The sequence below is a fragment of the Brienomyrus brachyistius genome, chromosome 13, assembly GCF_023856365.1.
Source record: "Brienomyrus brachyistius isolate T26 chromosome 13, BBRACH_0.4, whole genome shotgun sequence".
NCBI classification, from domain to species: Eukaryota; Metazoa; Chordata; class Actinopteri; order Osteoglossiformes; family Mormyridae; genus Brienomyrus; species Brienomyrus brachyistius.
The window spans coordinates 7,695,585-7,712,343 of record NC_064545.1 but is presented as its reverse complement, the minus strand read 5'-3'; the positions used below and the strand labels follow the sequence as shown (position 1 = coordinate 7,712,343).

At 46.1% G+C, this 16,759-nt stretch overlaps 1 protein-coding gene across 2 annotated transcripts in view; it reads right to left on the bottom strand.

Annotated features, from left to right (window-relative positions):
* The window catches only part of b4galnt4a (beta-1,4-N-acetyl-galactosaminyl transferase 4a), a 114,991-nt gene that overhangs the window by 64,751 nt on the left and 33,481 nt on the right, over positions 1-16,759 (bottom strand). For both annotated transcript variants that reach the window (XM_048973459.1, XM_048973460.1), the window contains exon 4: positions 11,058-11,170. In XM_048973459.1, coding sequence (XP_048829416.1) covers positions 11,058-11,170 — 113 coding nt within the window. The remainder of the gene's footprint in view (positions 1-11,057; positions 11,171-16,759) is intronic.

Sequence of the window (16,759 nt, the reverse complement as noted above, 5' to 3'; positions counted from 1 at the left end):
TTATAAACTGCAAAACCGACAGCTGGCCAAACAGGAGGAGGGGGTATGAGTCTGGAGGTAAGCGGTCACAAAATGTCCAGCATGCTGTAAGGACCACCGCTTTGGCATGAGGACGGAACACAAAAAGAATTAGTATTTCCACCGTCCTGCCTCCCTCTTATACATTAAACATGACTGTTTTCCACTCTCCCAAAAAACATTCTCTCACTTTCTGCAGCAAAATGCTCCATCAAACACAATTACCATATTGTTTTTAAAATAAAGTCTCTGTTTTTAAATTGAGAAATTTGACATTCGGCTATATAGGTTCCATTGCCAAATAACATATCAGGAAAAAAACATTTTTACTGATATCACAACAGATTAAACAGCACCGTTACAGTTATTTATGAGAAGCTCAAGATTTTCAAATTTGCATTTTTATTAATTTTGTTTGCATGGTGCACAGGCACTACGGCTCCATTCCAAATTTGGCATGTTGTTGACTGTACACCATGTGTATGTCATGTACGTGCGAATGTCCTTCTCTTATCCATGGTGGGTTCCACGTTCCTGGGATAGCCTCTGGATCATCACAGGCCTGCTCCGAACGAGGAGTTAATGAAAACGGATGGAGTATTGGCGAGGATGCACGGTGTAAATCGTCTGCAAAGACGTCCTTCAGGAGCCAGGTCCTGAATCCAAATTAGCCATCTTTCACAATTCTCCCAGAACACGGGACAACCTACAAATCTGTTGGACTGGCGTGGATTCAAAGGCTGTGCCGGGTGATGAACGGAGCCGCACAACTTTACAACACATCTAATCCTCTCTTGACTTTCTGCCACATCACATACACGTCATCCACGTCTAACCAGGAGGTCCAACACCTCAACACGCTGTCTTAGCATTTCCATTTTGCACCACCGCTGCCATCTTCGGCAGCTGAAAACGGCACCTCTCACGCTTCACATTCGGAACAGCATAGCGGTGAAGTATGACAAACATAAGCAAGGATTTGAACTGAATTTGTCCAGAACCAGCGGTGGAAGAAGATTCGTGCTGCATAGTGAGCGTTCCCCTTGTGAACACCATGAATAACACAAACTATAAACCCCAACAACAACCGAAAAAAGCCGCTAAACTGAGGCTCTTTCATCAATTATTCATCACACCCAAGCTATCTACGCGGCACGGCTGTGTCTTCTTTAAAGTAAACACCTCAGATGCCGGAGATTAAGCAGAAAGAATAACTTTGTGTTCGTTTCTCGGTCATGCTCACCTTGTTTTGTCCCTCATTCCGATCGCCTTTGACGAGGTGGAAAAAACCTTCCCCAAGCAAAAGCGGAAACCGTGGCAGATCCTGATGAAACACCCACACATAATCCGTTTTTTATAGATCGCCGTAACCCATCTGTGTCCGTTATCAGGTCTTCCCGCTGTTATCTTCACGGAGCTGGTAGTCGTAGCTCGACAATAAAAACCCCAAACTTCCATTTTGGACACCTCTTCCATGACCACGTCTTCCTCCGGCATGGGGTGAGCGTACTGGCAAGGCAGTGGACTATGGGGATCTCTCTACTTATGAGATCCTATTCATTCCCAAAGCAACCAAAGGGACAGTGGCTGGCTGACAAAATACTAGCAAGTAGTGAAGGGGGTGGTTTTGACTGGATGTCGATTTTAGCCTGCGTAGAAATGGCTGTACTCATTGTATCATTATTTAGATAAGAGCCCAAACAACTAATTTTTTTTATGTCCATGACACAATGCTGTAGCAGGTAGGCTCAAGAATATGTTCTTGGGACTGTCAGCTTGGCAGCTAGACATGAGCCCAATTTCCCCAGCAGGCCCAGAAGATGTTGCCTTACCTTCCTCTGAGCTGCAAGCCCATGAAAGAGATGGAGCTTTTGGCGGGAGGAGATTGACTAGGCAGCCTTGGGATGTAATGGTGCCATGTGCCAAAGGGACTTGTGGCAAGAAGATGACAGTACGGAAGCCCAACTTTTCTCGCATTCTTGTAAATTGGAGACCCCCTTGAGGAACAACAGGAAATCCAGTGGCTATATACCTACAGGAAGAAGGAGAGCTACGACCGAGAGCTGAGAGGTGGAGCTGTGATCCTCGAGCTTCCAATCAGATAACACAATGTGTTATCACATTAACACACGCCTGGTTTACCCAGAAGGGTCATTGTTTTTGGTCATGCCCCCTCATCTGTGATGGCCAAACATAACAGAGCCCATGCTCCTTTGAAATTGTTGTCTGCGGGAGTCTTACTTACACAAAAATGTTTTGAGTGCAGAATGAAAAATGATTGTTTCAGAGATATAACCAATCAAATTGTAGAGGAGGTGGGTCCAAGCAACTAAAGGAGGCAGGACTAAGACATCTGATTGGTTGGACCCACCTCCTCTACAAACTGATTGGTTATCTGTCTGAAACAATCATTTTTCATTCTGCCATCAGAAAATTTTTGCGCAAGTAAAATTCCCATGATGTGGCTCAGCCTAGGCCCACAGAGCTGGGGTTAGTCAGGGGTTCTGCATTTGCTGGTCTCTGAAGGTGCCATTTATCCAAAGCCTCCATGCTCTACAGATGACTCTTGCTTTCTCGGAACATAACGTTCATGAGAGCAGACATTCGTCCATCATCCTTATCAATCAGCCAACTCTGCTGCAGTGGGGGAGGGGCAAGATGTCCTGAAAATTGCTTCAACATTTGTCTCAAGCATGAAAAGCAATCTCATTCAGATAAATGTTTACATGCTAGAGGAACATTAAACTTTCATTTGCATTTAATATTAATTCCCTTTTTAGCGATGGAAACCCTGTTGCGGTATGCAGCTTGGAGCCGTTCGCCCCGTCCCACACCTGGAGGAGCACGCCGAGCATGCAGATCAGGTGACAGCGGGCAGGAGCATCCAGCCCGGTGCGGTTGCTGGTGATGTGATGTCATTCAACTCGGAATTTCTGAGTTCCGAGAGAAAAACGAACGCACCATTAGCACTCCCGGACTGGGAGGAGGAAGGACTGGGAGGAGGAAATGGGCTAAGAATTACGAATGAAACGGAGAACATGCATGCACATAAATGGTGGGTTAGCCCTAGCATAGGAACCAGCACTTTATTGCATATCTTCTTCTTTAAAGCATGTAAGCTGAGCAATATTCAGACCATAAGATGCAGTGACTTTTTCTCCCCACTTTTGGGGGAGAAAAAGTGCGTCTTATGGTCCGAAAAATACATATTAAGGTTGGTAAGCTTAAAGAACCCCCCCACAAATGTGAACATGAATCACAGTAGATAATTCTCCCATTGATTAACTACTGCCGGCAAGGGACTCAATGCAGAGCCATGGTGACGAGCCCTGGGCCAATAATGCAGGGACGGTGAAACACAGGAGCGTCGGCACATGTGCCCGTGAGTATCACCAACAACCCGGTGGGAAATGGCCACTCAGAGAAACTCGTCTGAGACCTTCCAGTCAGACCCCATTGCAGTCTTGCTCAGAGAGAGTCAGCCAAGCCTTCAGTCCAGCTGCTGTATAACCAAACACATTAGTTTCTCAGAACCTTCCAGAAGGGTTCAAGGGGGAACCCGCAGAGGGTTCACACTTTTGCTTCCTCCCAGTTCCCTGCCAGACAGTCCATATTTTTGCTGCCCCCCAGCTCCCAGCTGAGAACCAGATTGGGAAACACTACTTTGCACCACCAGTATCACTCTAGTACATGCCCAGTATAAATCCAGCAGCTCCAGCCCAGTTCCCACCAGCCAGGCCGGCCCCCCCTCCCATGTCCTATCGCAGCTTCTAATGACACCAGTTGGATAATTAGTCACTGTTCCCTTCTGCTCAGGGTGTAAGTGTGGCTAATTGAAAGGTTCCCATAAAGCCTGAAGGAAGCCCATCCACAGTCACGGCCCCTGTGCTGAGGGGCTGCCATCACTGGTCACTCATGGCTTAAATCGGCTTAAATCCGCTGCCGTGAGGGCCTGGCATGGGCCCCTCTGCTCACGTTGACGCCATGCCAGCCCTGGACCACCAAGCTAGTCAGCTACCATCCTGGAACCTTAATTTCCAGGCCATCCCACAAAACATAACCATGGTGGGCTAGCCTATATGCCAAACTACCTCCACGAACCATAAGCAGGAACAGCCAGGCCATGTGATCTCCCTTCACAGCCTGTATGCCCTCCCGCCTCTGATTTATTTCAGGTACCAGCCCAGGAACTTAGCGAAGGGCTATTCCCCACATTCACAGTCATTCACACACAAAAGAAAATCACTGAAATGACCCAAATATTTCCACCACAGCCAGACCTGCAGTAAATGTAGACGTTCCTCTAGGGCCACTTGAGTTAATAATTTGATTTCGATGAACCTGCTAAAATGGAATTCAAGAGCACCATACTGCGAAACGCTATTCCTTAGGAAACAAAGCCGTCCCGCCAATGTGGATGACCTTTGACCTCTGGCCACCGGCTAAAACCCGGCTTAGAGCTTTGATGCTTCGTCCACCTGCTTTAGTCTTACAGAAAGTCCATAACTCACTGTGAGGAAAGCCCTGCCGCCATGTTTAATAAAACCATACAGACAGAACCAAAACCCAGTAATGAATGTTCCTCTTTTGAGGCAAAGATGTCTAATATAATGTCTGAGGTACCCACATCTGGACCTGTGGGAATGTACTCATCCCCCTTAGATGAATGTAGCGACTTCCTGTCTTTCATGGCTCTTGGTTTGGACTTAGCTATTAAGTAACTCTTTAATTTCAGTATACCCATAATGTTGTGATGGATTTACTTTGGATCTTTGTTGGCACAGCTCGCTCCAAATGGAGACAGCGTGACAATAGACAGCTAACAATTAACAGACAAAGTTCATAAACAACAGACACAAGATACACGAGAGATGGGTAAACACAAGGAAGGAGATACATAGTCGTTTGCGTACATGTCCAAAAAGTGATACTCTCTCCAATAAGTGATCATATGCATCATTTTCCATCAGTCTTCTATTACTGCCACAGACTGTCCAGCCATTAACATCAAATGCTTCAATAATATTTTTATTAATAGCACAAATAACTACCATGCAGTGTTCAAATGGACCCTGAATGAATGACACAGCTCAGTGTTTATCGATGCTACACCACATTCTAACACCCTGACTTCTTCCCTTAACTCAAGGTCAAACCGAAAGGAGGCAAACTGTGGCTCGTTCAGGCTGTGTGGACCGCCGGTGCTGTGGTGCTCAGAAAACCGTTTCTCGCTGGCTCTGCCTATTTATGAGAGTTTCAGGAAACAAATAAAACAACCCTTACTGCACTTCCTGCCCCGAAGCACAGCCAAACTTACTAACAAGGGCACCGACTTTCTGGCTACCAAAAATGAACTGCAATGGACTTCCTAAATGGTCAAACTAGTAACAAACATCTCAAACAGCTGAAAACTAGTTTGGTCCACAATAGATAATGCAAGCAATCTAATATCAACTTCTGTAGTTAAAAAAAAAAAAAACATAAACTAAAATCGAAACCTACTGGTCCATCAGATCCCTTACTAACAAAACCATTAAAGCTTCCACTGCTGAACTTAAATACTGTGAGGAGGTGACCATGTTTAGAAGCCTTTCTACACACCACTGTTGTTCGGAGCTGTTATTTTTTGTGCTTGTGGCTTTCCTGTTAGCTTATTAACAAGGTGTTTTCAACCACAGAACTACCACAGACTGGACGTTTAGTATTTACTGCACCATTCTCAGGGTAGGAAGGTGCCTCTTACTGAAATGTAAAAACCACCATGTCTAAAACCAGTCCAAAATCACATTGACCGGGTGTCTTGAGTGGCCTAATGCTCAGTCGAGTAGGGAGTGAACTGCTATTCAGTGACACCCTTATAATGCATGCAAAGGTGGACAGTTCAGGTCCAGAAAGTAAAAATCCAGGTCAAGATTTTGTTTCAACCAACGAGCTGAGTACTCTGTGACTGTGACTCGTTATATTCATCAGGTTGGTTAAAAAAAAATCTTGGCCTGGATTTTTACTCTCTGGACCTAAAATGTAAACCTAATATACTGGCCACACACTTGCAGATGTATGCTGCTATACATAGATGGACCTTTGCTGGCCCGTGTGGAATTCCCTCCTATTTACATCACCGCTGCTGGGAGTCCCACCCAAACCGCAGCTGGGACTAGCAATGTTCTCCTACATGCCCCCACTTGGGAAGATAAATGATGTAGCTTAGAAACCTGATAAAGCATAAAATTAATTCTCATTCATGTGCTGACGTCACATAAATGTACCCGACCTAATCTGGCCCACAGTCTCCAAGGAGTACTGCTTCAATTAAGTTTAAATGTCTCTATACCCTAAGAAGGAGTAACGTAAATGAAAATACGTCCTCGCCAGTTTGATGGGCCTAAACTTTTGTTTTGCTGTGCTGACTCCCAATGTGACGCTTTAATATTCATTTTAAACACACATCTATGAAACCCGCAGCTCAGAAAGTGTGCAAATCCAAGTCGGGGTCTTTCTGCCTAAGATATAGCAGAAATTCTAACACACCTTTACTGTGGATCAGATTGCCGCACTGCTTCCATTCTCTGGAATTACGGACTCTTCATAACCTTCTTGTTACGTTGCAGGATGGTCTTCAAAAGTTGGGCCTGAATGAAAGGTCAGGCTTGCACTAAGGTCTAAGCTGATAAATGTGTACAACACTGTGTATAATGTTCGCTCTGAATGAACGATACAGGTCTGATTGTAATTCTTCAAATAAATAAAAGAGCTATAGGTGATAAATTGGATAGTTCTCTGTGTTAAGCACCATCTGCTAGTCAATGTAAAGCATTTGCCCTCTGTCTCTATGTTTGACTCTACACCCAAGACATACTATTTCAGTCTAGCTTACCTTAAATAACACTGCTGGTGCTGCAGTACATGTATCTTCATCTACCTCCTATTTCCACAGCAGTATTGACCTTCGATAGGTGTCTTTCCACTCTCCCAAGCCTGGACACGACTGCGCCGAGGGACAAGCACTAGCTGAGCATGAGCTGCAAAGCCGAGAGCTTTAAACCACATCAGAGATACGAGAACACCACCCGCTGACTCACAGACTTAGCGGCTGGCCTGACAGTCACACGACTCGGATAAGGACAGGGTACCCAGGAGGGCCAGCTGAAAAAGCTGTGGATTTGATTTCTCCTAAATTTGGTCCATAACTTCTAGCTTCTCATCCAGGTTGATCCTCAGTCTTGTGACTTATGCTACCTAGAGCCCTAACCAGGAAAAAAAAGTTAGGAGATACACTACAGGTCAAACGTTTCTGCACAGACTGATATTTTCTACATTTGCACATTACTCACATAACATTCACTAAAAATACACTCGGTATTCTATGCTAACAAATACATTTATGGCATGTTCATCGTCTGAGTACCTTTACTGGCTAGAAAATGTCACATCTTTGATGCAACAAAGTAACCTCTAGCAGTTAAAAGAGGAGAGAAAATTCAAGGCATTCGTTCTACAACGGACATTAAACACTCTATTCTGGGGGATGAAACAGTTAAGAAGTGCATTTAAAGTAAACGCACAGCCTAGTATTTGACTCTGCCATCACCACATAACCAGTTAACAGGATGTCAGACATGCATTGTTACATACTCTTTCCATGTTATAAAAAAACTTGTTTGATTTTACTTAGATTTTATTTATATTTGTTTACTGAACTTTCCAGTGTTTAATATGAATAAAAAATCTGAAGTTCCTGAAATACATGGAAAAGTGGTAAAAACGTGCAGTGTCCAAACCTTTTGACTGATCCTGTAGATTAATATGAATGGTTGGATGGATGGATGGAGGGATGGATGGATGATGGATGGATGAATGGATGGATAGTTCTAGAGGACTTTGTTAGCTCTCCTCTGTTGTGTTCTGGCACTTTCACGTAGACTGTATGGTGTTAAGCTCCATTACATCCATCTGTTACATCCACGTCATTTTCGCTGCTAAATCTTCCTTAAGCACTTTCTAGCTACTCTGCTGGGAATGATATACACAAAGATATCGAGCCAATGAACAGATAAGTGTCTATGCTCCAGTGAATCAGCGACGGAAGCCGTTTGCATTCTTAACATGGATGGCCATCAACATATTTCATTGCAAAAATTATATTGCTCCCCCCCCCCCCCCCCAGCTGTATCGCCATTCTCCAGCTGTTCACACATCCCCAGCTCTCTTAAATCTGACATTTTTTTTCTTTGGTAATTCAGGGTATATCTGTTAAATCCAAGCTCTAAAAGTCATTCCATCTCCTGGCCCTGGGTGCAAATAAAGGAGCCATGTTCTATGAAGACAGCCCAGAGAATATGCTTTTCACCTCACTCACCCGAGGCTTTGAGTCCCACAAACCTGCCGTTATTGCTTTCTGCTTTGGGTACATCTGATCAGGGAAGAGTACCGCGCCATAACATTAGAAATAATTACATTCGTCGCTCAGTCTATTACATGCTTCAGTCCCCTGTTCAGCAGAAACATTCCGGGCTCCACCAGAAACGTCGTCCTCCCTGAGACCTGAAATCGCAGTCACCTCCACAAAGATAAGTGATGTTTAAGGGGCTACCACACGTATTGCCAAACCCATGTGCCCAGCTAATGTTTATCCTGTCAATAGTAACCAGCGCGGTGATTTGATTTTCTCCAATGTAACACAATAAGGTTGGGAAGGCTGTTGGGCGGGCAATGGCCAAGGCAACCTTGGTGAATCATCTTGTTGCCAGGGGTAACTTGCGGGGTCACATGACAGAACTCCCCCCCCCCATCTGAGTCTGACAGAAAAGAAAAGCTGCAATGCAAGAAGAATAGGGACAAGGTTCCAGAGCAAGGATGAGGACACTGAGTTTGGTGACTCCTCACCTCCCCCTAGTTACCTAGGGGCTGTCCAGGTGGCTATTTGTGGATTAGCGTGACACTGCTGCTCCGCCCGCTGAGCGCCGAAATGAAAGAAGTGTCATCTCAGGCAACACGCGGGAACGTCATTAATATTTATGAGGCTGCCTCGACCTGCTGGTTGAAGAGACCACAGCCCCTTATGGGCAACTTGTCCGCCCCAAGGTTGGTGCCTGACAAAGGGAGATGAGCAAAGGAGAGGTGGCCCATCCTTCATATAATCAGGCCTGAGGGGAGCACAGGGCGGTGACTCACACCTAATTGGAGGAAGAGACCTCGGGGGGGGCGGGACTAGGACGCGCTGCAGTTCACATGACCCCGCCGCCTCCAGCCATTGGCTGCTACTGGAGGCTGTAACCTACTCAAGCCGATGCATCTCAAACGGGATCCTCCGTCTAATCCCGAGAATTCCGAGATGGTGCTAGCCTGAACAAAGGATGGGGGGGGGGGGGGGGGGCAGGGGGAACTGTTTGCAAAAACTAGGCAACGTGCGGTCATCCACTTACAGGAAATGACCCGTAATGCTCACCCCCACATTCACAGCTGGTCAAGCTCCTTTTCATCCATACGATGGTGGCAGCGATCTGGAAAGGTCTGACACTCTCCTTCTTTCTCCTCTGCCCCCTGTTGCTTCATGTTCCCGTACGCTATTCTCTCTTAATGGGGGCAGCAGTAGTACATGGCGGATAGACATAACTGACCGCAGAGGGATCTCCTAGGAGGACATTGATGATGCCTGCAATGCCCCCCCCCATTCTGAGTGCAGACAGCATACTGAAGGGTCCCCACATGAGATCACAGCACCACATCTCGCATCAGAGAGAGTAATGAACCAGAGTCATAGGAATATTCTGATTGGTCGACAAGAATCACCACCACGACCATAACAATGCCTGTTGGGTGATGCGGAATATCTTTGTTAGTTCGAGGTTTCAAGCACATAAAAATAAAAGCTGGTTGGTTTTGAAAGTTCCTATTCAATGGTAAACAACCATCACTAAAGGAGATTCACCAGGGTCTCCAGCTGCATTTCCGTGATAGGCTGCAGTTGAAATATTTCCCGTCTCCCGTGACTAAAAGCACGTGACCCAGAAGAGTAACTGTGAAATCACATATAAATTGAACAACCTGTCTAATAACACAGTCGCTATTTTTCTACAGCTGTCAAACCTGAGGGGAAAAAGACGTGTTAAGGGTGGTTTATGAAACTCTGGTGAGGCCAGGCTACAATCATCGCACTTAACCGACTTGCTTTTTTGCATCCTGTTGATGCAAGGGGGGGTGGGGTGGGGGGTATAGGGTACGTGTTTTTCTGGGCGAACACTTTACGAATGACAAACGCGCAGTAATCACGCTGCAGACTCCCGCCCATCCTCGCATTCTTTGCTCAGGTATATGCCGCCTCCTGTGCAGCATTAACATACAAACACAGTCCCATATTTCACATACTCCTATCTCCTATCTAATCCTTTTCATTATAGCTCATGTAATCCCGCAGTCCTCTTTAATATCAAGGAATTAAGTATTAATCATACCAGTGCCAGTGTTTGATGGTAATTAAAGTGTATGAATTAAAGAGTAAAGATGTGTGTGTGTAAGGGGGGGGGTGTATATTTTACATTATGGGGAGCAAATGTCTCCTCGGCATGACAAAAACCAGTTATTTTGATGTTGTGGGGATATTTTTCCCAGTCCTCACAAGGGCACAATTTTAACTCAATTTTATAAAAATCTGCGATGCAATCAAAAAACTAAAAATGGCAAGTGAACTAATGATCTGCATATTGTCATAACCCTTAAAGCCCCTTTGGCTCTGAAGTTCATTCTGTTCAGGAGACAGATTCGCACCAAAGTAGCAGCAGGGATGTGAGCAGACCGCTGTCTGCAGAGATGATACAGTCACTCTGGGCACCACGAGAACAGCAAACCCAGCTATCGATTATACTGGCCGACCAGCGAGGCGCACAGCTTTGTATACGGGCCCTCCGGGGTCAGTCAGGGCCCCGCAGGCTCAGTCAGGGCCCCGCAGGCTCAGTCAGGGCCCCGCAGGCTCAGTCAGGGCCCCGCAGGCTCAGTCAGAGACCCCGCCTCTCCACCTCGTGCCGCGTGGGCACGTCACTCACCGCGACCTCCTCCTCGCGGCTGTCTCCATGTTCCTCCTTCTTATGGTGTCCAGGCGAGGGCCGCAAGTCTCGCTTGCGGTTGGCGTCCGTTTCCTCCGTCTGCTTCTCCCCATCTGAGACAAGAAGCATTACATCATTACCACTGCCACCCCCTGCCTTGTTATCCTAGTGCTGGAACAAACCGTTTGCAGAACTGGCTACGTGGCTAATACAGGCAAGGTCTCCTCCCCCAGTGTCCAGGTATCGCGGTGCTCTGCCCGGCAGAAAATGTGCACAACCTCTTCCAGGTTTTCAGTTGACAAGTGGCACTTAGTTTCTTATTAAACAGCAAGTCATATTAAAAGACTGATGCTCAAGCGTAAATGTCACTCTGTTTTCACCCCCCCACACACACACACACACAAAAGAGGAAGCCCTTACAAGGTATCTGAAATCATATTGCTTTATTTGACACTTGCACAAGAGTACAGGTACATAGGAATTCTGTAGCTTTCGCATATCCCGTGATGCTCTGATGATTTTTTTATGACATACACACACATACAGGGTGCAGGCACTGGGTCAGTCATTTATCCAGCATCTCTGGGGCCTTTGTCAGGAGCTTAAGGGCCTTGCTCAAGGGCCCAACCACCGGATTCAAGACAGCAACCTACGGATCACAGGCCACTAACCCGCAGAGCCTCACTGTGATTCACCTGCTTCTGCCAGGATACCACAGGGAGCCCAGCCAAATCGGTCAGGCCGGGGTACGATGCAAAGTCACCAGAATAAAATGCTCATCTTGACATTCAGGCACGGCTCCCACCCCGGCCAAAACAGGCCTGCCATCTCTGCTGGAGAGGTTTACCCAAGGACAAAGCGAGCCTTGTGCCTTTTTGGATTCAGTGATGTTGAAAAGAACACCGGCATCATTTGGAGGCCAAGGCAAATGAGGAGACATCCGATACAATGGCAGCGTTGTTTGGAGAAACTCAGTAAAGTATATCACCGCTAAGGCCGCGGAGCTCAGCGACACGGCGAGAGCAAGCTGACCTCTCGTGGTCCTCGTCATCCCCAAAGGGTGCGCTGGGCTCAGGCTCCACCCCTCTTTCGGAGTGATGATGCAGACCAGTCCACCCCAAATGTGGGGTGGGGACTAGAGCTGTTTCTGTACAAATAACACTGTGATCAGCTAAACTAAACTGGACGGTAATTATGCCCAAAACACAAATCGTGACACAACTGAGAAATAAGTCCAATCCAGTTTTGTACAAAAAGTAAAACATCAGCTAATGGCCCTTTTCTCTGAGGGGGTCTTTCACTGAGCATCTCCTTCTCTGCCCCCCTTGGGTCCCATGTTCCTCTCCCCTTTCCTACAGGACCAGTGTCATCTTTAATGACATAAAAGCAGCGATTAATGAAAGACGACCACCTCATAACTACATATGCAGCCACAGAAAACTACTTGGCTTCATTGAGAATTATTGGCCATGATACCATAAAAATTGTGTGCCATATATTTACATTACACAGTAAGAATACCTACATATATAGTCGCACATCTTTACCTCGCTTTCTCCATATGCTGCAATCATAACAGCATTTCAAGCTTGTCGGGTCATTTTCTGCAACACTGCAGCTTGCTCCGGAAACCGGCGTCATGCCACTGCGCAGTGTGCGTGACAGCCGCTTTTACTAAAATCTGGCTATTTTCCTCATTGCTGGCTCCCACTTATCTGTTACTGCACGATGACTGAGCTGGTTAGCTAGCCATGAAAGGAAAGATGGGGAAAGTTCCATGTAAATTGTGACATATGCTAATCATGACAGCTATATGCTGGTTACTAATGTTAGGGAAGTTCCTCAATCTTGATGTCAGCCGTGTCACAATTTCCCGGCTAGCCGTCCGCACTGTCCCCCCCCACCCCGCTGTGGTTTTACTCCACACCTGGAAAATATCTGTTATCTTACAGTATCTAACTGCATCCTTCCCCAGAGCTTTGTTCCTTTTCATTCCACCTTCCTCCTTTCTCTTATTGCAGTCACTGTCCATCCCCACAGGCTGTTACATGAGTTCATAGATGTTCTATGAAATTAGCCGGGATTCAAGGCAACACAGAATCGTACCACTTCAGAAGGGGCCGTAAATGCACTCTGCTGAAAATAGAGAATTGGTTGTTACCACAACTGAGACGCTGTGAATGCAAGCATGTGTTTAGGGTATACATGGTGAAGGAATCAGCCTGGAACATTACTGGTCCATCAGGAATTCTCCCAACGTTCCTCATTACCACTCTGGCCAGTTGTTGGGTTTGCCTAGTTAATTTGACGGGTCTGATCCCTTTTTAGATGCTGAGGCCAAAGTGAGGGTGAAAGGCTGGTGGGGTGAGAGGGGAGGGAAGCCGGACATTGAGCCAAGGCTTAGCTCTGACGATCCATCACCCGCAAACAGGGGCAACTGGCCCGCTGGTCAAGAGGGATGGCCATCCAGAGAGAGACAGGGAGGATAAAAGAGCAGGGGAGAGGTGGGGGGGGCAGGAGGAAGAGATGAATAGGGGCAGGAGTGAGCTTCATCTCCTGAGAAGCGGAGCCAGCATCAGATAGCAAGAGAACTGCAGATGGAACAACAAAGATGCCCCCCCCCCCTCCAAAATCAATCACATCTATGAAATGATGTTTGTTCCTGTCTGGCACTGCAAGCGAGGAGCCACTGGGTGCAAGACGGGAGGAGGGAGGTCGTCCCCGATCAAGGTGGGTCACAAATGCCCTTTCCAAAGTAAAAAACATACGACCAGAAGAGCGTTTATATTGTTTTTCTCAGGGTGACACAGGGACAGTGTCTCAGCGTCACAAGTGTGTGCTGAAGTGACCTGTGCTTGAGAAATGTTAACATAATGCTGGGGACATAACAGAGAGAGAATGAAGTTAACAGCTGTGGACTGGAAACTCTGGGTGAGTGAGAGGCACCCAGGGGACACCCGAGACATGTAACTAGCCTGCGATCTTCCTCTGACAATTGTTTTAGGAACCAAAAAAAAATTACAGTAGGTAATTAAATAAATTCTTGGAAGCATAGCGGTGTAGGCACCTAGAATCCCTTGTAAGTCTGAGAGACTGTGTTGGGTGGGGGGGGGGTGGGGGTGGAGCTTTGTGGAACTAGTCAGTATTATTGAGGAACTGGCGTGATGCAGTAAGCGGATTTGGCTCCGACAGACGGGAAGGGTTGAGAGCGAGCTGGAGGAGAGGCCAGCAGGAGGCATGATGGGTAATTAGACGCCGGCTTACAGCAAGAACCCCCCCCCCCCCACCCCATAAAACATAATTAGGCATAATTGTTTTCCGATAGAAGCGGTAAACGTCGAAGGGGTGACGTTTATAGGAGGATCTAGGGTGAGACAAGACCTTCTCTGGGGGTGGGGAGTAGGGCTTTCCTGGAGCCTGCCCCTGAAGGTGGGCTTAGAATTTGTCACAATCAATATGCCATCAACAAGCTTCAGGGCCCAGAGAGCCAGGCTAAGATAAATGTCCACCACAATAAATAAGGAAGCTAATAAGGTAACAGTAAGTCATTCTATTTAACGACTGATGCGTTCTGACAATAATACTCAATTTGTTTTAAACGGGTCACCACTTTTTCCCACCAACTGTAGCACATGAAATATTGCAGGTACATTATCAGAGTTTCAGAAAAAAACAACACACAGCAAGAAGAATGGTGAGATTTCTTCAGAGGTGACATTCAGAAGATCTGGGAAGGACATCTCTGCACGGAAACCACATTCCCTGCTATCTCATCATTCTGTGGACGGGAACCCGTAAACGGTATTTAAAAACATTCCTTCTTCTTAAGCACACTGACCGCATTTAATCAGGCGGTGAGATTCAGCGGCGGGCAAATGCTACGGGACTCAGCCTGACCTCAACCTGCTTTTACATATCTGTTTATCTGTCTGCTGTGTATTTGGAGAAGGAAAATGATGACGTGAGGTAGGCTGTTTGGCTACTAGCAAAAATAGAGCTAAAATAGCTAAAATCGAGGCACGGGAAAGTCTAAAAAAAAAAAAACTGGACAGCTACTCAGAGACGAGTTCAGCACTGGGGGGGGGCTCGTTTCAACACAGCTGGAATGAACGAATGCCCTCAAAGCTGACTCTGCTGATTTCCAGCATTTAGCACAGTGATGGGAAATCCAGTCCCCTCTATCCACAGAGAGACATTCCCTCCCACTGAGCTCCAAATTAATTAACCTTGACTCGGTTCTAGGGTGAATTGATTTTTATATTCAAATCAAACGAGATTCAAGCCGCTGTTTAAAGCTGTTATTTTTGTTTGTATTAATTATTCGGATAAGGAACACCTATGATATATACCTGTATATGCCTGTATGTACCTGTATATATACCTGTGATAGTATAATTATTAACAAGTACCATTCCAGAAATACAAACCTATATATTAAATAATAATTTTATGAAATCCAGTACAAATGTATGTGTATCTATTTCGATTTTAAGAATCCATGCAAAAGAGAATATTTCATAAGGATGTAGAAGAATGCAACAATGACAGCTATTGTTTAGCTCTCAGTAAGGGTGTTGATTTGGGTGCGGACGGCAGGGATACAGTACAGTATGTCTATAGCAATATTGTGTGTTTAGGGGGCCGGGGGGGGGGGGGAAGGGGATTGGTCCTTACCAATATTGAAAATCTGTGCCCTTGGTTTTCAAAAATTTGGTAAAAATCTTCTCATCCTCAGCGAAACTGTTTAAGTTAAATTGTGCAATGTGACTCAGCTAAGAGGTAATTAAGGTTCATTAATTAAGAGCATAGTAGGAATGACAGCCAGCAGACCATTTACCCCATGAGGCTCAAAATATCATAACCTTAGAGTAGAGAGACTGGGTTGTTTTTAAGCAAGCGATCTGATCTCGGGACAGTTCGGCAGTTCTGTCCCCCCCAGCCATTGTCACAGAACTGACCATCTGGCATTTTGATCGAGGATGATGAGGATGGTGCTAGAAAACATGCATCTTACAAACCACCATATTTCTGCATCCCCACTTACATGCACACTTGTTTCCTTCCCAGCTAACCAGGCTGTGTTCTCAGAGCATCACACGAGTCGATGATGGACACCACACTACCACCCCGGTAATTCACCCTTCTGCCAGGGTATTAACATCAGTATACAGTCAACCATCATCTCAGATGACGGACCAGATTCTTGTGAACATGTGCAGTCGTAGCAGTTGTTCATTAAACAAACCTCTATCATCTTTGAAGGTTTTCCCCCAAGATCACCTCTTTTTGAGCCAACAGAAAGCTCCGTTTTCATAACATAAAAGTCTGCTAAGAACTTTAGTTCATAGTATTTTGTTGCCTGGTGCAGCTTACTGTATATGTGCAGGTGCCCCATTGCAGCAGAGGGCTTGGGGCACTGGGGGTGTCGTGGGGGCACAGCTGATGCGGAATGAGAAAGCCAGTTGAAACGTTAGGCTCCTGCTGAATAATTGAGCCTTTTCTTAATCAGAAGGACCTGCCGTGGATACAGACGGGAATGCATGCTGGCGGAGGACGCTAAATATTGCAAGGCTGATATTAAAAATGCAGAGGGAGAGGCATGCTTAAGAGAAGGGCGGACAATGGGACAATGAGATAAGAGCCGATCGCAGCAGCGTCCAAAGACACATCGATTGCCAGGAAAACGGCACACGTTCCACGAT